Source organism: Cibotium barometz, chromosome 11 (assembly GCF_041138505.1).
Source record: "Cibotium barometz isolate CiBa-2024 chromosome 11, ASM4113850v1, whole genome shotgun sequence".
Lineage (NCBI taxonomy): Eukaryota > Viridiplantae > Streptophyta > Polypodiopsida > Cyatheales > Cibotiaceae > Cibotium > Cibotium barometz.
Window position 1 is genome coordinate 29,614,722 of NC_141056.1, and position 23,367 is coordinate 29,638,088.

Genomic DNA, 23,367 nt, shown 5'->3' on the forward strand with positions numbered 1-23,367 from the left:
ACCAATGTGTAGTTCCGGGTAAGGGGACGCCCGCCCGCGAACCGTGCGTGGCATGTGACAGGTGGTAAGTATTGGTCATAAACCTAGCCTTAGGAGTTAGCACTAATTTATAAGTGAGTGTGTACACACTTCATTAAGTTTTGGGCGACCAAAACTCACTTATAAATTATGACCAGCCCGGTGTTCACACACACTGATGTCCCGAGGTGGACAAAACCCAATGTCCACCGCCCCTCTCATTTATGCACTCATACTTTCAAATGTAACTTAAAATCACAGACACTCACTATTATCTACAACAAGACCATTCGTTGTCTATATATTCACACCAGTTATAGAAACAAAGCACCTGCCTGCCACCTACACTGGACAACTCACCACCTCACTACTACTCCTCTCTCTAGAGATTGGCGCCTCCTTCATGAGGGCATTTGGGCTGTATTTTCTGCACTTTCTCCTTCCCAACTCCATATCCAAGCTTGCTAAGGTGTTTCTCAAGCTTCCAAGAGTGTTTCCGGGTGCTAATCACTCTCCTACACACTCCCAATGACTGAAATTCAGCAAAACAGCTCTCTTTATTGCTGTAATTTCTGGTCTTTTTGCTAAAAACCCTAATTTCAGCCCTCCTTTCTCAAGTTGAACCATAGGGGAAGCTTTCCTAGGGTTACCTTCATCCTCTTGAAGACTTCTGTCGCGAAGAAATGCGACAAATCAAAGATCTCATCACTCCAAGGACTTCCATCGTGAAGACTTTCGCTGTCATCGACGCTACTTGCAATTGGTAAGCTTTTACGCTTAAATATGGACGCAAGTAGCAGGAGGGAGGAACCGGATTACAAGATCACATACCCTGTATAATGTACTCTTGTCCTCCGTGCTCTCTTGCAGATTGTTGCTACCATGTGTTGGTAGAACAATAGACAGCAAATGGTAGGGAACATGGGCACTTGAGAGGGTAGCGTGCGTTGCAAGTCTACATCGACGACCACTTGTTTGCAATACTGTATTCATATGCATTGGTATGGAAATCTGGTCAGAAATGCCCATTACACTATGTACTCTCCCAAGATCAATATACTTTATTTAAGGGAGGGGTCGGCCGTTCCGGCTCATTGTGTGTCTCTTGTCAATTCACCAAATTACTTCTTGTATTAAGCATGTGTCCATCAAATCTTAGTGTATTTAAGTGTATTGATTAGCATTGTGTTCAACCAAATTACAACAGATATGGGGAAAGACCAGATGCACAAGCTCACCAGATGGGACTAGTACCTTCAAACATATGGAAGTACTTCATGTACTTAGAACACACGGATATACATGGAACATATGGATGTGCTTGGAACACTTGCAGTCCGTAGTTGAGGACAACTGCGAAGTAAGAGGAAGGGAATGTAACTATTTGACCCTCCTAGCTCTATTTCACATGATGAAATCCATGCCCGGATACCAAACAGGTGAAAGAAGACATGGAGACAGGGTCCATAATGTTTGATTAAGAAAAAGCACCATTTTTGGTCAAAAAGCAAGAAAAAGCAAAAAGTCAAACAAGGTTGACCGCGAGCCAAGAACACCATTGGAAAGAGAAGACTAAGCCGGACCAAAAAGCTAAAAGGCACTTTCTCAAAATGCAGCTCTAAGACCAAAAAGCAAGGCCTTAAGCAAGAAAAGCAAAGCACCAAAGGTTGAGTACTATTTTATTAATAAAAGTAAAAAGAGCAAAAGCAAAGGCAAAAAGAGATAATCAAAGCATAAAAAGGCAAAGCAAAAGCATGAAGACTTTTTGGCAAAAAGCAGGGTCTCTTACAAGTATAAAAAGGATTGGACTTCTCTTTTAGTACCACGAACAAGATCATTAAAGATTGAAGGAGATCGTGGAGTGTGTGTGGGCATCATTATGATCATGGAGAGCTTCTTCTTCGCCATTAACACCTTCTCCAACTTGCTTTTCAAATGTACGTTCAGTCCTAGACTTGTATGGGCATATGCATGGGCAATATGGACGCGTGTACGGAGCTGTACTAATAGAAATTTCAGAAATCCTAAAAATTTTAGAAATCCTAAAACTGCTCCAAAAACCCTAAAAATTGCTTTTTGAAGGTTTTTATTGCCCAAAAACCATTAAAACAGATTTTATATTGGTTTTCTTGCAAGAAAGAGCTTTTCCATGGTTTTCTTCATCGACAAGGTTGTAGGAGTTATGGAGATTACTCATGGGAACTTGGACTACTTGAACTTAGATTTGAACTTGGATATGAACTTGGACATAGAGCTTGGACATGGAACATAGAACTTGGACATGAACATGGAGAACTTGGACATAGAGCTTGGGCATGGAACTTGGACACGAACATGGAATTTGGACTAGGATCTGGACTTGGATCTGGATTTGAATCTAGACTTAGACTTCGACTTGGATATGGACTTGGACTTGGATTTGCTTTCATTGGACTAGGATTCATTGGATTTGGATTTGGATATTAGATTTGATACTAGCCCAGTGAGAGATACTTGTGGGTCATCCCCGTGGTGTTCTCGGCATCAAAGATCTCGTGCCTCGACATCGACATCGACTTGGATATCCTACATCAGCATATCTGTTTGTTTTGTATTCATTGATTGTATTGATCCTGGCCAACGTGCCCGTGGATTGTTCCTAAATAAATTCCTGAAAGGGGGCAAGACCTGTTCCCCGCTCGATGTGGTGTACTGTACAAGATTCCTATTCTCTCCTTTCTCCCCCCTCTCTATATGTCTATCTCTTGGACACGTGGCTGAGTCTGCCACGGAGTGTCCCGCTGGGCTTACACATCCATATCCCCAATTACTTAGCAACATTCCCGATAATAACCTTTACCAATCTTATGAACACTTTTCCTCGTCACCTCTTCAGATTGTATGAACAGGGCTCTTGGCACCCTTGATCCTAGCCGACAAATGTGTATAAGTTTATTTTGTTTAACCTAGTATGACTCTAGAAGACATGTTTCATTCTTTATCAATCAAAATTGTTAAAAATTGCTACTATGTTTTTCATGATATTCATATTTATATTTGTGCTTAAATTTTGGATATATCGAAAACTCAATTCTGTATATTGTTTATTTACAATCTCATACCCACTCAAAAACCTTCCAAATGAGACCAAAAATAATTGTAAAACACTACACTAACCAAACTGTAGATCCCCATAGATTATCTATTCTAAAAATTGAGAAGTTCAAACTGCCAAAAATTTTGTGTCTATAGCATTAATACTCGGCCATCACCTCACGACCCTTATCCACCTTCGGAACTCCTACAACTCATGGCAGAGTATAACCGTTTTGCCTATCTATCCGAACAGAATGGCATTCTATTTCAATATTTACTGCGGATCTTCGACAATCAACATGACGAATGATCAAAGATTTGGGTACGTGATCATAAAGAATGTTTGGTCTTGATACCCATTGGCAATACCACGGTTTTTGCTCCAACATCCGTTTTTGTCGCATCATGGAACAAATAAACATCATTCGTGGATATAGCATAGAGGATGACTCATCAATATCTGATGAAGAATTTATTACTCGACTTCATTACCTTAAAACTAAGTTACCACCCAAGAAAATAATTGTACCTGATCACATCCACATTATTAGAGGATTGTAAAGTTATTATTGAACTTGTTATAGGTACTGTTTTTATCCATTTCAAATTCAATTGTTCTTTAATAACAAACAACTTCTCAACTCGAGATAGCTTTCTCCATCTTTGATATCAATAACCAGTTTATAGTTTATTTTTATGATGTCAAGTATTACTTCAATAGTTGTTTCTAGTATTAGTGCAATAGCAAGTCTTTAGTTCTAACTTTAATTACTATTTTTACTCTTTCTTTAAAAATGTATTTTGAATTAAGAAGTTTATATTTCCTATGCATAGAAAAGCAAGACTCACATGTCTTTGGAGTGTTAAAATTGTTTTTGCCAAATAATTTCACCGACACTACAACAATAAGATATGTATTCCTTACCAATTTTTCTCATCAAAAATATCTGTTATTTATTTAGTTTCAGCTATGGTAAATTTACTGCAACGTCCCACAATTCAAGAACATATTAACTCTCTTCACGCGTTCTTATATAAAGAACAGGAACTTCGAGAGAAATTCAAGATCATATTAACTCTCTTCACGCGTTCTTATATAAAGAACAGGAACTTCGAGAGAAATTCCAAAAGAAGTTTCTAAGACGACTAAGCAAGAACAATAAAAGAGAAATAACAAAAGTTAACAGAATCAAGAAAATAGGCACCTATAGCTCCATTAATAACAAAAAGTGCAAGAAGTCTATCATTATATATTATAGATATCGTCAAAAAGGACATTATGCTAAAGACTGTACGACGAAAAACAAGAAGAAGCTTTTATCTACACCCACAGCTAACGACAAACATCTCAAGTAAACTTTTTGTATGTACATATTCTATCAAACAATAGAGGCATGTACATATTCACTTCTTTTTGTAAACTTTTCACATTTTTTCTATATCTCTTTAAGCATTACTATAATATTATTACAACCTAAGAATCTAATTAGTAAACCATAGATTAAACATTAAGATTAGTCAATTTCCGTAACTTAAGTAAATTTTTAAGATAAAGAAAATTTGTGTCGGAATTTAAGTTTCAAAGGGAACTGGTCACTCCATCTCAAACTTTTATTCTGAAGAAGTGATATGTAGTATTAATCTAGTGATATGGGACATCAGATTTATTTCATGTACTTACTCCAGATACATTTATCTCTTCTATCTTCCATCCTATGTGTGTGTGGAATGCGCCTTTGTGGTACGAGACACTTAGACTCGTTTCACATATGTTCATTTGATTAGTTCATTGCATATTTGCATTATGTGTTGATATACTTTTCCACACCAATCATGAAGCCATCTTCTCATGGATTTACGCAACCAAGAACAGTTACAATCTCTACAAGAGAGAATGTTATGAGAATTACTCTTGTTTATCGGGAATTATATTTCTTATTTTATATCAAGGACGCCCGTGTGTGCCGTGCCTGTTGGTACTTGTAATTTGATATTATGGTTGCCTATGTTCTCATGATGACGACGTTGGGATTAATTGATGTGTTCAATTAATTGTTTAACTAACGTGAATAGTGTCTATAAGTATAGGTACCGATATGTACGAGGATACCGATTGAGGTGTCGCACTATATGAGGGTACCGATTGAGGTGTCGTATAAATGGTGGATTGAGTGGTGACGTGAAGATGGAGATCATTTACTAATCATGTATTAGAATTTCATTAATCATTTACAGCCTTTCATGTGACTAGGATATTTTATGTCATCTATAGCCTTTCATGTGGCTAGGTTATTTTATGTATAAAGATCCATTAGTATTTATATTGGACAAAGGTTTTGATATGTATAACCCTTAGAAACCTTAATATGGTTATTAATATAGAAAGCAAAGCCCAAAAGTGAAAAAAGCAAGTCCAAATTGTATGCACAACTATTATTAGCTCCTTGGACTATTTTTATTGAATACTATTCTCTAAATACTCAAGTCGTGGAAGTGGGAGCTATATGCTTAAGGAGGGAGATTGCACCCAGTATTAGTCTCTTATGTGGTGAAGTACTTTCTGTAGCTCGCGGCGGGTGCCCGGGGGACTAGGGCCTTTGACACACTTGTTGATACCATCAAAACATTTAAACACACATATCCATCATCACTTTGCATAAAACATAAAAGCGATAAAACATCCACAAATGCTGAAAATGGAGCTTGCACACGTGACACCTCCCCCTTGGAGTATTTTATTACCCAAGGAGAATAATATCATGTACAAGCTTTGAGAGCCTTACTCTCCCCACGGGAGATGCCGGATTATCCATATACAAATGCCATAACACAGCCCAACACGAGGCAACCAAGCCGCAACATAGGCTGTAGAAATGCTGAGCCAACAACATAATCCATATACCTCCGTGTGGGTACTGATTCTTCCCCAAAAACCACGGGTCTTCATGCAATAGAGCTGGTACAGCAAGTACAACTCTCCATTCAGCTAGTACAGGAGGTACAATGGCTGGTACAGCCGGTACAATGGCTGGTCCAGTCGGTATAGTGGCTGGTACAGCAAGTACAAACGCTGGTACAGCATGTACAATGACTACTACAGCAAGTACAATGGCTGGTACAGTAAGTACAAAAGCTGGTACAGCCGGTACAATGGGTGGTACAGCAAGTACAACAAGTAGAAGGACTGGTACAGCCAGTACAATGGCTGGTACAGCAGGTACAAAGGCTGGTACCACAAGTACAATGGCTAGAAATCATAATAAATGATTAAATACCCTTGCCTTCAGTATTTCTTCGCGATGGAAGCCTCCAAAACAATCCCCAACAGCCGGTATTCTTCATGGGCAGCCTTCAAGTGAGAGAGAAAGAGAGTAGCCATCATTAGGGCAGCCTGTAACGGTGGTAGAGGCTAGTGTGCAGCAAGAGAGCCTCTATTAATGAAGAGAGAGGGCTCCAATTTATAGATTTGGGCCTCCCATGAGCTAAAATGGCAAGAGAAGGCTACAATGACAAAAGGAGAGCCACACAATAGCTGAAGTGACAACTCTGAAGCCACTTGTCTCACTTTGATCCACTTTCTAACAAGTGTCAGGCCACTTGTCTCACTTTAGTCCACTTTCTTGCCACATGTCCCAATCTAAGAGATGGGTCATTCCATAAACTCTCTCTAAAATATCCCAACTGGTAGACATTTTGTCATAGGCACTTTGCCAACTCTTGGTATCTGCTCAATTCCAGATGTAATGACGTGAACAGAATTTCCATCGGAGTCGGGCCAAAAATAGCAACTCTCCTAAATTTTAGGAGTGTGGTCCTTTGTATTCTAGAATAATCCCCCATTCCCAAAGCTTGTACTTTCCAAATATTTAGACATCCTGGAGTCCACCAGACCCCTTTCATACTGGGAAATGTCCAGGCTGGTGACATCCTCCCCAGCTTCTTAAAAGTTGTCCGCAACTTTAAGCTTCAAGCCATATATTCAAGATATAATCATGTCCCATCAAGTGGGCGAGACGAGACAGTCTCAAAAATCTAATATAATTGAAGAGTCCATCCCAAAGAAATGGGTGAGACTAAATAAGTCTCCATAATACCAATATCAAAATCATGTCCCAAAATAAATGGGCGAGAATTCCATGAAAGATATGCTAGACACAGGCACAAGTGTCAGGATACGCAGCGGAGATGTTGACCAGATCTGGGAACATAAGAGCAAAACGCAGTGCAGAAAATCACAGCACAAGAGAGAGAGAGATAGAGGCGTGTAACTCTGCTCTATATACACAAGAAGATCTCGAGAATGATACAAAAATGACAAGGGGGCTGGGGGCCATTTTATATGGCCCCCCATCAGCAGTCGGCCTGCTGTAGGGCAGCCGACAGGACACAAAAACACCCCCACGACTGAAAAATCCACAATCGGCTAGCAGCAGAGGGGGTCGGCCAGCATCAGGGAAGTCCACGACTCATGCAATGCAGTCGGCCACTTCCAGAGTCTCCACAGATGCAGTCGGCCAGGTTCAAGGTCCTCCTGCCACTACAAGACTGCCTCCCATGCCACAGAAAAATAGGGAAAAATGGGAGAAAAATACGGAGAGTGGGAAAAAATGAGAAAACACCTAATAAGGGCGGGAACACCCACAACAAAGGCCCTGGTGTATAAAAATAGACAGGAGATGACTTCAAGAGGTCCACCGTACTGTCCTCCGTCGAACAGAACTCTAGCCAACAACGATCTGCTCACGAACAAAGTGCCTCTGGATGACCATGGGTTCCTCCAGTGGAAGCCCAAACCTGCAATGCAACCTCTGCATCCTCACCACCTCACAAGCAGCATCACAAGCAACCCGGTACTCTGCCTCTGTCCTCGACAAGGCAAAAGATGACTGCCTCTTACTGCTCCAAAAAACTGCTCCTAGGCCGGAAGTAGATCTCCTCATGTCCAGATCTCCTCCCCAAAACTGAGTCACTCCAACCGTGGAGTCAGACTCCATCCAACAATCCCCCTCCTGTGTACAAGAGTCCATGATCCTTCGCATGCCGCAGAAACCACAGGAAACGCAATCCTGCCTCCCAAAGAGTCATCCGCAACCATAAGCTCAACTGCCTCATCAGGGAGCTCCCGTCCAATCTGGTGTCCATCAACCAGATCAATGAACCATTCTGCTTCTGAGTCAAAGAGGCATCACACTGCTCACAAGGATCAACACCTGTTACGATGCAAAACCAAGTCCTGGAAACCTGCTGAAGACCACGCAAGGCCTTCTGAAACCTGTCACCCACCCCCTCTGAATCCGGAACCACAAAGCTTGGAGAAACCACCTCCTTCTGCAGGTAATCAACTGCCACCTGCCTGGCTTTCCAAAAGGTCCCCGTGGAAAGAACATCCTCATCTACAGGAGTTTCTTTGTCCCAAATACTATGAGACATCAGAGCATAAGTTACCTGTTCAGTTTCCTCTGACTGACGAACACAAGAACCACCAACATCAGTATTGGAAGGTTCCTACCAACTGCTGCCATCTACTGGCAAGCTATCCACCATCAGGTCCCGGAAAGCCTGCACCTGCAGCGTATCCACACTTAAGTGGCCATTACCAGACTGCCACTCATCACAAACCTGAGGACCTGGGAGAGAGAGTGCTGAAAGCTTGTAAACTCCATTCTCCACTCCGCCTTCCCAAACCACCTGGCCTGTTGCTTTGTCCCGGAGAGCAACAAAATGCTCATCAAACTCCACCCGTACGCCAGTCTTGCAAACCTGATGCACTGACAACAGATGAAAACCAAGTGACGGAACATACAACACCGGGGAGGAATGCTTCCCCCCTCTGCCATCGGGAACTATCTCCATCCTGCCCTCACTGTGAACTGGGATAGTGGATGTATCCCCAGTAAGAATGTGACCAAAAAGCCTGTAGAGATCCTGTAAACCGGAACGGGAAGGAGTCGTGTGCCTGGAAGCACCACTGTCTAGAATCCACTCCCGAGTATCCGTTGCAGAGAGTCCTCCAATCTCCTCCCTGCCTGAAGAAAATGAAACATCGGTGTCCATCACCTCCAAGTGCACAAAGGCCGGAGTTTTCATGATTGCTGCTGAGGAATCTTCACCCTTCTCGGTCTTCCGCTTGGGACACTGCCTCCAATAGTGGCCTTTCTCGCCACAATCATTACAGGTCCTCTCTGCCTTTAGTTTCTCGCGGTCAGTAACGGACTTCTTCTCAGAAGACTTCTCCGACGAAGCCTTCCCTTTGCCCGTGTTACGGCCTTTCGACCGTTAAGGCCTCCGAACCTCCACCCTGAGGAGGGTTCGTGAATCGTTTCTCCTGGTCCAAGACCATGGGCACAAGCTCCTCCCACGTGATGGTGCTGAGCCTGCCATTGGTAATCAAAGACGAGTAAAATGCTGAGTACTGAGAGGGCAAGTGTGACAGCAACGTTATGGCCATGTCCTCTGACGATATCTCCTTCCCAGCCTGAAGAACTTCAGGCTGAAGAGCCTGCAGCTTGTTAATATGCTCCCGCATCGTCGATGACTTTGCAGGGCTCATAACCCGCATCTGTACTTCCAAGGAAATCCTCTTCATGGGCGATACCCTGTTGTAAAGAGAGGCCAAATGCTGCCATATACCTCTGGCCAGGGTCATATGATTGATTACCTGCGGTGTGCAGTTGAGAAAGATGAACGAACGGACCCTGGCGTTGACACGATCCCACATCTGTGTCTGAGCCTCCCGGTCCTTTCGAATCGACGGTAACTCCCCTTCCTCTACTTCCGACCGTGGAACCCCAACAACGACGAAATCAACGAGGTCGTAAGACTCCAGAACAGATTCCAACATAACCTTCCATATGCCGTAGTTGTTCCCGTCCAACTGACGGTCCACCGGGAACGTGGGGAGTGTCGGGATCTTCACATGCCTCTCGGCCATCTCAAACAGATCTGCCATTGCGGGGATGTACACTGAAAAGGGTGGGTGGGTGGGAACAAAGAAGAACTAACACCTGCAAGTGGCTGTCCAGCAAATCAGCCCGCCGTCCTCTTGCTTCTCCTCTTCCCGAACAGTCCCGTACGGTCCGCCAATCAACAACACAACAGTCCCCCTCTTGCTCACACAAATCCCAAGAACTATCTAGAGCCTAGGCTCTGATACCATGTCAGGATACGGATGTTGACCAAATCTGGGAACACAAGAGCAAAACGCAGTGCAGAAAATCACAGCACAAGAGAGAGAGAGATAGAGGCATGTAACTCTGCTCTATATACACAAGAAGATCCTGAGAATGATACAAAAATGACAAGGGGACTGGGGGCCATTTTATATGGCCCCCCATCAGCAGTCGGCCTGCTGTAGGGCAGTCAACAGGACACAAAAACACCCCCACGACTGAAAAATCCACAGTCGGCCAGCAGCAGAGGGGGTCGGCCAGCATCAGGGAAGTCCACGACTCATGCAATGCAGTCGGCCACTTCCAGAGTCTCCACAGATGCAGTCAGCCAGGTTCAAGGTCCTCCTGCCACTACAAGATTGCCTCCCATGCCACAGAAAAATAGGAAAAAATGGGGGAAAAATACGGAGAGTGGGGAAAAATGAGAAAACACCTAATAAGGGCGGGCACACCCACAACAAAGGCCCTAGTGTATAAAAATAGACAGGAGATGACTTCTAACAACAAGAGCCAATTGTGTCTCAATCACCAATATCAATGAGTTAATCATATGCCAATGAAAATCACCAACCAGGTACTAAGACACTTAAATAAGTGCCATGCACAAGAAACTAGTGCCTTGCACAGAAACATGTGCTATGCACACAAACTGGTGCCATTCAAGAGCACAAACCATGGTGACAGAAAAGTTGGTTCTCCATAGTTCTGGCAATCCTTTCTCCCAATCCCAATAGTTCCCATGTTCTCCCATACAATCCCAACTCTAATCAACAAGCATGGTGTGGAAACAATGAAACACTCACTCCACAATCGCAACACAAATCCACGTGTATGGTGGAGTGTTCATTGAATTGCCCTCTCACAATCCCAACATGAATCCACATGCATGGTGAGATGAACAATGAACCTCTTGGCCTCTGTATGGGGAGATGGTGATTCTAATATGGCTTTAAACAATAAATAAATCCGTGTCCCAAATAAATGGGCAAGACAAAATAGTCCCATAAGTCCAGATATCATAATCATGTCCGAAGTAAATGGGTGAGACAAATCAGTTCCATAAGTCCAGATATCATAATCCATGTCCCAAGTAAATGGGTGAGACAAATCAGTTCCATAAGTCAAGATATAATAATCCATGTCCCAAGTAAATGGGCGAGACAAAATAAGTCTCCTGCCAACAAGGCATCGGTCCACATGACCCTTGGCATAGACATAAGTGCCGTGCCAACCAGGCATCATGTCCACTTTACCACTTGCACTCCGTGTTGGTACTCTGACCACACACCTTGGATGAGAGGTGGGCTCAAGTAACAAGATAAAACAATCACTCGCAGGCATAGATAGCCTGGTGTTTCATAAGCATTTCTGATACACATAGTTTATAGGCATTTCGGCCACCAACTCACACTACCCTCTCAAGAGCCCATGTTCCCTTCCATCTGCTCTCTATTGTTCCACCTACACATGGTAGAAACAATCTTCAAGAGAGCACGTAGGACAAGAGAACACTACACAAGGTATATTGTGCTCGACACTACCCTCTGAAGTGCCCATGTTCCCTTCCATCTGCTCTCTATTGTTCCACCCACACATGGTAGAAACAATCTTCAAGAGAGCACGTAGGACAAGAGAACACTACACAAGGTATGTAAACAATGAGTTTCATAAGTCCAATGCATCCCAAATAAAGGGAGCCAAAAAGAATAATCCATAAACCTGAGGATAGATCCAAATCCCTAGAAAAGAAGTCCAGGAAACCATAGACCTGTATACCATACCTCTTACCACATACTCCGTGCTAACCACACACCTTGGAGTAGAGGTGGACTTTATCCATAAAAGCATCATATCCATGAGATATCCAAAGATTTCTTCTCTATAAACTCGGACAGATTTCTTCTCTATAAACTCGGACAGATTCGTCCATAGAAATTGCTTGTGAAGCCCAATATCTATATAAATCTCGTCCAAGAAAGAAATCTCCATAGACCATCCCAATAAATGGAGCCATAAACAATGTTTTCCTGAAACCATCTCAAGGCAAACACCACCACCTTTCTCCTTGCATGGCTATACAAGGATAAGTTGGCTATACAAGGATAAGTGAACATCAAAAACACTTCATAGTAAATAGCCAAAGCAACAACTTTGCAAACTCAAAGTATACTTAGCTTTTCTTTGCCAGGTTGTTCATGAAGCCAAAAGAAATATCTCCTCACCATATCCTTAAGATATCCTGAGATATATCTCCATATAGCTTGCTTGTAAGCTTGATAATATAATCCACAATATCCATATGGAAAGAGTGCTAAACGTGTGCACATAAAGCCAACTCCATACTTCCAAGATAAAATTTTGTGAATTCATAAATCCTTAGATCAACAAGCTGTCTACTGTTCATGCTCTTGCTTCATAAGCTATGAAGCGGCTGGCCATGCTTAACAGCAATGATGGTAAGTGTGGTCCCCACTTGAGATCTTTTCTCTTCCTTATTGATAGAAGGAAGCCTCCGCTTCCAAGAAAGCCTATGCTCTGATACCAATGTAACTCGCGGCGGGTGCCCTGGGGACTAGGGCCTTTGACACACTTGTTGATACCATCAAAACATTTAAACATAGCCACAGCCTTAACACATATCCATCATCACTTTGCATAAAACATAAAAGCGATAAAACATCCACAAATGCTGAAAATGGAGCTTGCACACGTGACACCACATAGAGGCCGGAATGGGCCGACCCCCCCCCTTGGAGTATTTTATTACCCAAGGAGAATAATATCATGTACAAGCTTTGAGGGCCTTACTCTCCCCACGAGAGATGCCGGATTATCCATATACAAATGCCATAACACAGCCCAACACGAGGCAACCAAGCTGGAACATAGGCTGTAGAAATACCGAGCCAACAACATAATCCATATACCTCCGTGTGGGTACTGATTCTTCCCAAAAAACACGGGTCTTCATGCAATAGAGCTGGTACAGCAAGTACAACTCTCCATTCAGCTGGTAAGCAGGTACAATGGCTGGTAAAGCCGGTACAATGGCTGGTACAGTCGGTAGTACAAATGCTGGTACAGCATGTACAGTGACTAGTACATCAAGTACAGTGGCTGGTACAGTAAGTACAAAAGCTGGTACAGCCGATACAATGGATGGTACAGCAAGTACAACAAGTAGAAGGACTGGTACAACCAGTACAATGGCTGGTACAGCAGGTACAAAGGCTGGTACCACAAGTACAATGGCTAGAAATCATAATAAATGATTAAATACCCTTGCCTTCAGTATTTCTTCGCGATGGAAGCCTCCAAAACACTTCCCAACAGCCGGTATTCTTCATGGGCAGCCTTCAAGTGAGAAAGAGAGTAGCCATCATTAGGGCAGCCTGTAACGGTGGTAGAAGCTAGTGTGCAACAAGAGAGCCTCTATTAATGAAGAGAGAGGGCTCCAATTTATAGATTTGGGCCTCCCATGAGCTAAAATGGCAAGAGAAGGCTACAATGACAAGTGGAGAGCCACACAATAGCTAAAGTGACAACTGTGAAGCCACTTGTCTCACTTTGATCCACTTTCTAACAAGTGTCAGGCCACTCGTCTCACTTTGGTCCACTTTCTTGCCACATGTCCCAATCTAAGAGATGGGTCCTTCCATAAACTCTCTCTAAAAATATCCCAACTAGTAGACATTCTGTCATAGGCACTTTGCCAACTCTTGGTATCTGCTCAATTCCAGATGTAATGACGCGAACAGAATTTCCATCGGAGTCGGGCCAAAAATAGCAACTCTCCTAAATTTTAGGAGTGTGGTCCTTTGTATTCTAAGATAATCCCCCATTCCCAAAGCTTGTACTTTCCAAATATTTAGACATCCTGGAGTCCACCAGACCTCTTTCATATACTGGGAAATGTCCAGGCTGGTGACACTTTCTACTCTATCTCTTGTTGCTATTTTATTTTATGCACAATCAAGTCTATTTGAATTCAATTCTATGGTTATATTTTTGTGTTATTTGAGTTTTATATTATTCTTCATCAAGTATTTAAAGATCCCGTGACAAGTTGGCACTTCCAACTGACCAAGTGTCCAACTGTTCAGCTTAAGCCCTGTGTCTTAGCTCTTTTGAGCGGTGCTTGATAAATTCCATTCGTGCCTCCAAATCTTCCCTTAAGATTGATAATGCTGAGATCCATGTCTATGTTACACTTACCTATCTGATGCACACTATGGACGAAGGCACAAAAGTTTAGAGTTGACAAGAGGCTGAATCTTAGCATGATGGAGTTTCCGTGGATACCGGAGAGTTTCCACAACCGGAAGTGGCTTAGGAGACGACAATTTCCTCGAGTATAGAGTGTAAATTAGCGGAGGATCCAGAGGATGATGAGACACGTCTACGAGTATGCAAGGCAGAGCCAGACATCAGATAGCAGCCGACAGGCAGAGTCAGACAGTGCAGGTGACACGTGGCCCTACCACATGGCACTGATGACATGACGGTGGGGACGTGTCATTGATGATGTAACGTTGTGGATGTGGCAATCGGATACAACTGACCAACAGCAATACTACTAGCCAACTAGGAGCATTGGTGGATATATATGCGTGGCTAAATCATCGTATTCATCTACTTTCCTCACTGCTGGACTTTACAAAGCATTTCTCTATATAGGCGAAGTGCTAGCCAGGAGTGTGCAGTAGGTCGGGCTTTGATTTGACATCTTCATTCTCAGCCACATCTTGTACTTGAATTTCAATTGTAATACTTCTTTCTTGTACATGATACAAAGAAGTAGTTTAGGACTCTTATGTGTGTTGTAAGTGTGATTCCGTTGTACCCTTCTTTCTATCACATCAAACCCATATCTCATCCCACAGGGCTGAAATCCCTCACCCGGTCCTTGATCACTTGATATTTGTCATGGATTCACAACTCACGGATTTGCTTCTCAGCATGAAGGCATCCATGGATGCGCAGATGGCTAAAATGGAGGCTATATCTATCCGTCTCGACCAGATGGAGCTGGCACCTCCAACACCTAGTATCCCGAATTTGGAATCTACAAGGGCCTGTACTTCAGAGCAAGTGTTGGATGATTCCAAGAACAAAGTGGCAAAACTCTCTAGAGGAGGATTTTTCACTCCTTTGGATGTAGGCAAGGATGTACTAGGGATGAGCTTCGTTCCCACTCTGGCAGTCATCATTCTACACCTGCGCGTAGTTGGCAGGAGAGACGTCGTTCGCATCACCGACAGTCTCCTTCGCTGAGTCCCTCTCCATCGGATTATCCGGACAATTTCCACTCGCCTTCACCGGCTCGTTGTCGGGGGACTACTAGTTTGCCAAGTTCTTCCTCCATGCCTTGTGAGGAACAAGCTCAATTAATGAAGCTTTTGAAGCCTCCCAAGTTCAATAGGAAGATGCATGGAGAAGTCGTCAAAAATTATACCCGCGAGATGGGTGCCACATTGGCAACAACAAGTGGTTCAGATATTTTTCAGCTCCATTTGATGCATATGGCTTTGACAAGTGCCACTCTCTTGTGGTGGGAAGATCACCTTAGACACCACTTCATGACTTGTTGGGATGCCACAAGACGGTCTTGAAGCAATTTATTCCCATACTGTGAATTGAAGAAACAATCAGGGTGTGTTTTAAACATGACAAATTAATAACCAACTATCTTGCTCCTTTCTAGAAGCTTTTGCTCATGCTCCCAAGGACCGTCTGGCGGTCAAAGCAGGTTGAGCGATTTGTGGAGGGTTTAAAACCGTCTTTGCACGCAAATGTTCGTGCACATCGGCCCCGTGGTATTTCGGATGTGGTTCGTCTTGCTACAACTTTCCAGACACGGGAGAGTTCCAAGTCTGGGACTCAACAACAAGGGCAACAAAAAGGCAAAGACAAGGTAGCCAGTCCAAGGCCACGAATGGTAAGAACAAGGCAAGTGGGGAAGCCTCGGTGACTCGCCTCACCACTGAAGAGCATCGCGCCAAGAAGGCTGATGGATAGTGCTTTTATTGTACTCCATCGAGCACATTGCGAAGCATTGTCACGAGATCTTGGAGGAGCAATCCGAGTAGGAGACTTCTTGAGAACTAGAGAAGCAGTCAGAAGAGGAGGCTTCCAGGAGTGCGCATCTCAACTTTTTTCCATTTCTCAGGTCTAGCAATGGCCGTTTGCACTCAGTAAAGAGTCTTTGGTTATAGTGGCGATCACTTCAATTTTTGGGGTCGTTTAGGAGGACTCTTCTCACCTATCATTTGCATTGGGTGGAGTATCTTCAACGTCTAATGTCATGGAGGCACCACAAGAGGACAAGTCATCACATTGTGACTACACCGTAGCCAAGTCTCCGAGGGAGAGTCTTCACAGTTGCCTTTTGCACTCAATAAAGAATCTCACTGAGGTCGTTCAGGGGGACTCTTGATAGTTTGCAATGGGTGGAGTATCTTCAATGTCTGATGTCATGGGCACCACAAGAGGACAAGTCATCAGATTTGTGTTCGTCCTAGGAGGATAGGGCGACTGTTGTATCTTCACAATACACAAATTGCTTGGAGACTTTACCGACAACAACCAGGGTTTTTGACTTCAATGTGTCAACAGATGTATTACTTGGAGCATGTTCCATAGGACATGAGTGGTTTAGACATACAAGTGCTAAGTTGAATTGATAGATTCAGATTTGGTGTAGCGTTTTCAAGGAGTATTGATCTTGGTTTTGCTTTCTTCCTTCAGGGTGCGGTCTGAGACAATGCATTAGTGGCTAGAGATTGGATAGCAGAGTTTTGCTTGGTCATTCTCTCTTCCCATGAGCTACAAAGGATAATCAGTGGTTTGTAGTGTTTTTTCATGGACGGTTGGAGAGACGGAAAGTGCTCAATCCGGTGGAAGTTGGTCACCCACAAGTTTCTTTGCAAGTCTTTGTGTTGACACGGCAAGGATAGAATGTAAGCCTTGACACTAGATGCAAAGTGGTCTCACAATGTTTGGAATCTTGGGTATCTTCAATGAGCTTTGCTTGGATTTATTCCTTTTATGGACACCGTGCAGCCAAGGACAACTGCAATGGAAGTAGGGGAGAATATGACACACCTACAAGTATGCAAGGCAGAGCCAGACATCAAATAGCAACTGACGCGCACAATCAGACAATGCAGGTGACACATGATGGCAGTGATGACATGGCGGCGGTGATGTGGCATTGATGATGTGGCAGTTGGTACAGCTAGCTATCAACAATACTATTGGCCAACTAGGAGCATTGGTGCATCTATATACGTGGGTACCCAAATCGTCATATCCATCTTCTTTCCTTACCATGGAAAGAAGATGGATATGACGATTTGGGTACCATCTTCTTTCCTTACCCAAATCGTCACACCTACAAGTATGCAAGGCAGAGCCAGACATCAAATAGCAACTGACGCGCACAATCAGACAATGCAGGTGACACATGATGGCAGTGATGACATGGCGGCAGTGATGTGGCATTGATGATGTGGCAGTTGGTACAGCTAGCTATCAACAATACTATTGGCCAACTAGGAGCATTGGTGCATCTATATACGTGGGTACCCAAATCATCATATCCATCTTCTTTCCTTACCATGGAGATCAACATAAGCAACATTGCACTCGAAAAATTCAACAAAACCAACTAATCTACCTAGCAAACAAAGATTTAGCTTCTCCCGGATGTAGAGCCTAGAATGTAGTCAAGCGCATGGACAAGGAACCTGCAGAAGATCAAGGCGCCAAAATGATTCAAGCCTGGCAAGACAAGAACGACAAAGCCCTTACACTCATTGGGCTTGGCCTTGCAGACAGTCTTATTCATAATGTGGAGTTTGACAAATCACGCAAGGAGAGAGTCTGTTTGGTAATAATATTTCAAATCTAAAGTATTTCTCAAGCAAAAATTCTTTAATTTGTAAATGAATCAGAGTAATAGCCTGTGAGAATATCTAAGCAACTTACGCTCCATCCCTCAACAACTTACTAACCTGAAAGCAATGTTGATGAAGATTACATGAAGGCAGTTCTTCTATTTAGTATAGAAGGGGTTTCAAAATACTCTAAAACCTTAAATGTACTAAGGTAGCCCAAGAAATATCTTATGATGAGATGATTGGAGTCCTCATAGATGTGATTGTGCCTCCTTGAGCAGTAGACTTAAGGGAGGAAAATAAATCATGCTAAAAAGTAATATACTTATTGCTAGCACCACTATCAAAATATGAGACATGTTGATCTATCACTAAAATGCACACATCATGGACATAAGTGTCATAACTATAGTACACAATAAATGCCCAATCATTCTATGTATAGTTCGTTGAGTCCTTTTTTTTTAGCACTTGGTGCTAATGTAGCCATGCCTAACTCTTTCTTCTTCTCCTTCTCCAATCTTTTCCTACATTCATTAATATAATGACCTGGCTTCTGACAATAGTTGCATTTGCCTTTCTTCTTAAGCTTATCACCCCTATTCTTACGGCATCCTTGTCTCAGAAGACTCGGTCGATTGTGTCTTGGCTTATAGCTACCTTAAGAAAAGGCTTTGCCTTTACCTTTTTGTCTAGCAATGGATGCCTAATCGCCCGCATACATAACTAGTTCGGTTTTGTTGAGATTGCTCTTCTTCCATAACTAACTCATCAAACATAAGGGCATTGCAGTTACCCTTCATCATGAGTTCAAGTGTGGATATAAAAGCCTAGTATGAATCTGATAAATCTATGAGAATAGGAGACACACCAATAAACTGTTCAGATAAGCCTCATGAATATATGCAAGCTTCTCCCTGAGATCTTTAATCCTTCTAAGAAACTTATCCATTAAATCTCCTCATTCTAACTACATGCAAGTAGGCCACTCGTACCTTATAACACACCTGGTAAAGTGCAACAAGCCTTCTTGGTAGTTTTACATGAAACGATTATGAGAAATAATGCTCCTTTTCACAAAAAGCGCCAACAATGCATGTACATGTGTATCCTCGCCATCCCACCTAGCTTGTTTCGCTATGGGAGCTATGGAGGTAGATGCCACACTTACATTTGGACTAGTATTAGCATTCAAAGTACCTATACTATCCTATGCTGGCAAGATAGACCATGCTTCAATGCAAAATAACAACATTCTAAAGCCCATTGGTAAGCAATATATAACGCATCATATAGGACTATAACGAGTAGTTGATCACGCCAAGCTTATCCTTAGCACAAGGCATCCCAAATACATTATTACTCTTCATTTCAATTTGTAAATAATAATCCTTTGACACAAAATGTAAATATCCCAACTACCTAGTCAATGCCCACAGTGAATGTAACTGAGAAAGATTATTATTGGGTCTTCTAATTTATTCTATGTATGTGAGTCAAGGATTCTCTACCGAGAAGTCTCCCAAAAACTAGATTAAAAAATCCTTGTGTGTGTTCCACTTTGTAATACCTTATTATTATAAAAGGCTCTGCTATTCTCTTCATAACCTTGCTTAGAGCAAGGAAATTGTTTTTGGGTAAACTGACATGGCCGTCATGAGTGGTCAAGATCTTATATCAAGCCTAACATGAGTGTTTAGGTGTTGGTGTCATTGAGGTTTCTCGGACAACACCTCCTTCGCTCCAAGGGAGGGTTTGTTGGGATTTGGAACTCAAAAGATATAAACACCCCCTATGTGTGTAGATAGGATAAGTGTGACATGTGTCATCAGTTCAGTGTGTGTGAGTGATCTCTATGGGTCAAAAGATAAGGCTTCAAGCTGACAAAAGCATGTACTTGGTGAAGGTTCAATACATCATTTTTGAGTCGTGCACACTTCTCTCACTAGTCCTCCATTTCTCTCTCTCTCTCTCTCTCTCTCTCTCTCTCTCTCTCTCTCTTTGCCAGCTCTCTTGTTGCCATATGATCCAACAATCAAGACTATACTAGAAAAGTTGAACTAACTCTATCCGTATGAATGCCTATGTAGAGAAGATATCTATGAATCCTGTAGTACCATCCAATTCCATTATTTGCCTAGAGAGAGAATTCCATTATTCGCACAGAGAAACCAACACAGCAAGAGGTGGTACTCCTGACAAATAGGCTTTGAAATGTCCAAAAGGTTGCAAGTAGAAAGTTCAAGATGTATGGACAGCTCTAAAAGTGGCTATTTGTTGTGCAGACAACGGGCATGCAACAAAGCATGGAAAGTGCTTTAGAGTGGACTTGGCATGTAGAAGGCATGTTGCTCTTCCATAGGACGAGAGCTGAAGACAAGTTTGGACTTCATCAGCATTTAAAGAAGCCCCTACATTGGCAAGAAAATTCTTGCTCTGAGGCACCAAAACAGTAGTTTCACATGCTTCCAAAAAACATTGTATCAAAGTTTGACAATAAATGCAATGAGGGACCGGCTCATCTTCAGTCCCTGTAGAGTTTACAAAGCGCAAACAAATCATAGCTTCCGCGTGTATTACCTTATGCAGGCATCCTGTTTGCAGGGTTGTTATTTTAATCAAGTGAAGTATGAAGATGTAAGGGCCAATCCCGAAAATGCACACATCAATACACACACGGTGCATGTATGTATGTCTCTGTATGCATGATGTATGTATCTATGTATGTGTAGACTTTTGGCGTACATATTCTCAGCACATTTAAAAAATTGTATATATTGCTTGTGTGCGTATATATATATGTATATATGCATATCTAGAAAAGTATATGTATGTATGTCTATATGCATATATGTGCATTGAATTCTCAAGACATCTATGCAAATATGAGACTTTGATGAATATTTAGAGAACCCAACCTTTGTATGCGAGTGCAATCCTAACCCGCCAGGAGCATGAGCTCCGCCAATAACTATAAAGCGTGATTTTCTCCTGTAGAGAAATCTCTGTGTTAGCGAATGCTGGTCAAGGTAACCAAACCAATCTCTAACAAATCAAATCATCAAGCCATCTGACTGCATCCAATAAGTGCACATCCGACGAACCTTGTGTTACCCTAATCTTTATGCAATCAAAAAGGCATATATTGACTCCAAATTTCTTGTGCTTGAATTAGAAACAACTTCAACAGGTTTGCATAGCTTTGTTTTGTAATTAAAACTGAAAATTCTCAATCTAATATATCATTTCTGACTGAAATAAGATCGGAAAAACAGACTGTTTGCATTTCTATTTCAACCGTTTCACAAGACAGGGCTAGACAGATGCAGTTGTGCAGTTTAATTACCTCGAAAGCGGCCATGGGGACCTCGGATTTGCTCAGCTTAAAGGAGAAACAGAAACAAAAACAAGGTGGGGTCCCTCCTAGAGACTTAGAAGTTTGGTAAAGGAGAAAGAAACTCTTAAAGTATCTATGGGGCGAATCACAAATCTGCGGGATCAAATGGCCGGGGATTAGGGAACTAGCTAGGAGGTGAATCCAAATTCTTTCACAGAAGTATGATGGCTTGGTTACAGCGTGACTTGTCGTTCAACATCACTCTATTTCCCCCTCAAAGTCCATGTAATATCCATGGAAATACAATATTAGAGCATTTATCTTCACATATTTTCAACAGATATAATAAGCCACGACATCTCAAAAGCTAGCTTTATTGACTTGGCATTGTGGAACCTCTTAGTTCTTCCAGATATGTGCTTCTTACACTATTTTTTTCACTTGATCCCTTTTACAATTCCTCCCACTCGATGGGCTTCTTTTTTGTCCTCTTCGAGTTTTATTGATTATGGTTGGTAGGCCCCATGGACGTTGTGATAGCCAACGCCTCTAGCATTTTTGCTTGCTCTTTGGTAAGTTTGCAATTCATACCATGTTCATTATTTTGCACATTTACTTGTCCTTGTTGCATTTCCTGAAGATGATGCCTTTGTCGTATGGGTTTCCGTGCCCTAATTGCCTACATTAGTAACATTGGTATCCTCATTCTGGTGGTCTAGCATTTCCTCTTCCTCCTTCCCAACTGTAAGGTTACCTTTGCTGGTACCAAGACTCTGGGGGGACTACAGATTGAAGGGGACTTTTTTTTGTGAGCTTTCCTTGCGAGCTTCCAAGAATATCTCGCAAGCTTTTGAATTTGTAGTTATTTTTTCAAGACATTGTCATTAGGTTATGGTGGAGTTTATAATTGATTATTCTCTGTCCTCCCCTCTCTCTCTCTCTCTCTCTCTCTCTCTCTCTCTCAAATCACACACCATAGTGCATGTTGTCTTGCAATAATGCAATAAAGCTTTGCATGGTGGGAGCTTTCATCTATCTTTTCTTGTTCAAATCTCGCATCACACAAAGTCTTAGACAAACCCAACATGCTCAAAAAGATGCCTAAGGAGGTCCACAACATTTCATCCTCACTAAGCGGACATGAGTCTACACTAAGACTAGCTTGTGCCATCACACACAAATATGGTTAAAACGATTATAAAAATAATTATGTTTCAATAAGTTTTGTGATCTCAAATATTAAAGAAACAAGTTTGGGAAGCCCATAGGCCTTTTTAAAAAGGAAAACTTAGACAACACACACTTACACACAAGTCATCATTATATTACAAACTTTCTTTCAAGTGTAGAATTTTAAACTTTTGACATTAAAAATGGACTCATAAAACCCAAACATGATAAAACCAACTCTAAAGATGGGTATATTTCAATAACTTTATGGATTTCAAATATTGAAAAAAAAAGTCTGGAAAGTCCTCAGAAGCCAACACATGGCTTCTGAGGGCTTTCCAGGTTTATAGTCATTTTTACTATATTTGAGTCCAATAAGTATATCAAAAGCCTAAAATTTTACACTTAAAAAAAGATTTATAATATATCAATGACTTATATGTGTATGTACGTTTTAAAAAAAGTATGGGAATCCCTCAAAAGAAGTTGTATATTGATGGCTTCTAAGTGCTCTTGATACTCATGCTTATAATCGATTTTACCATATTTAGGTCTTCTAAGTCCAGTTTTAAAGTTTGAGTCATAATGTAATGGTGACTGGTGTGTTTGTGTGTGTGTGTGTGTGTGTGTGTGTGTGTGAGAGAGAGAGAGAGAGAGAGAGAGAATGAAGAGTTTATAGAGGAGAGTGTTAGTCATAACC

At 42.1% G+C, this 23,367-nt stretch overlaps 1 protein-coding gene across 3 annotated transcripts in view; it reads right to left on the reverse strand.

Moving 5' to 3' along the window:
• The window catches only part of LOC147634022 (glutathione S-transferase 2-like), a 123,565-nt gene extending 101,836 nt beyond the window's left edge, over positions 1 to 21,729 (reverse strand). The window contains exons 1-2 of one of the 3 annotated variants that reach the window (XM_086805124.1): positions 21,507 to 21,720; positions 21,079 to 21,151 (exon numbers count right to left, since the gene is read on the reverse strand). In XM_086805124.1, the coding sequence (XP_086661250.1) occupies positions 21,079 to 21,151; positions 21,507 to 21,521 (88 nt within the window). In that variant the 5' untranslated portion in view covers positions 21,522 to 21,720. Of the gene's footprint in view, positions 1 to 21,078; positions 21,152 to 21,506 lie in introns of all 3 variants that reach the window. The other 2 variants (XM_086805125.1, XM_086805123.1) reach the window with 2 other exon arrangements.
• Between the last annotated feature and the right edge of the window lie 1,638 nt (positions 21,730 to 23,367).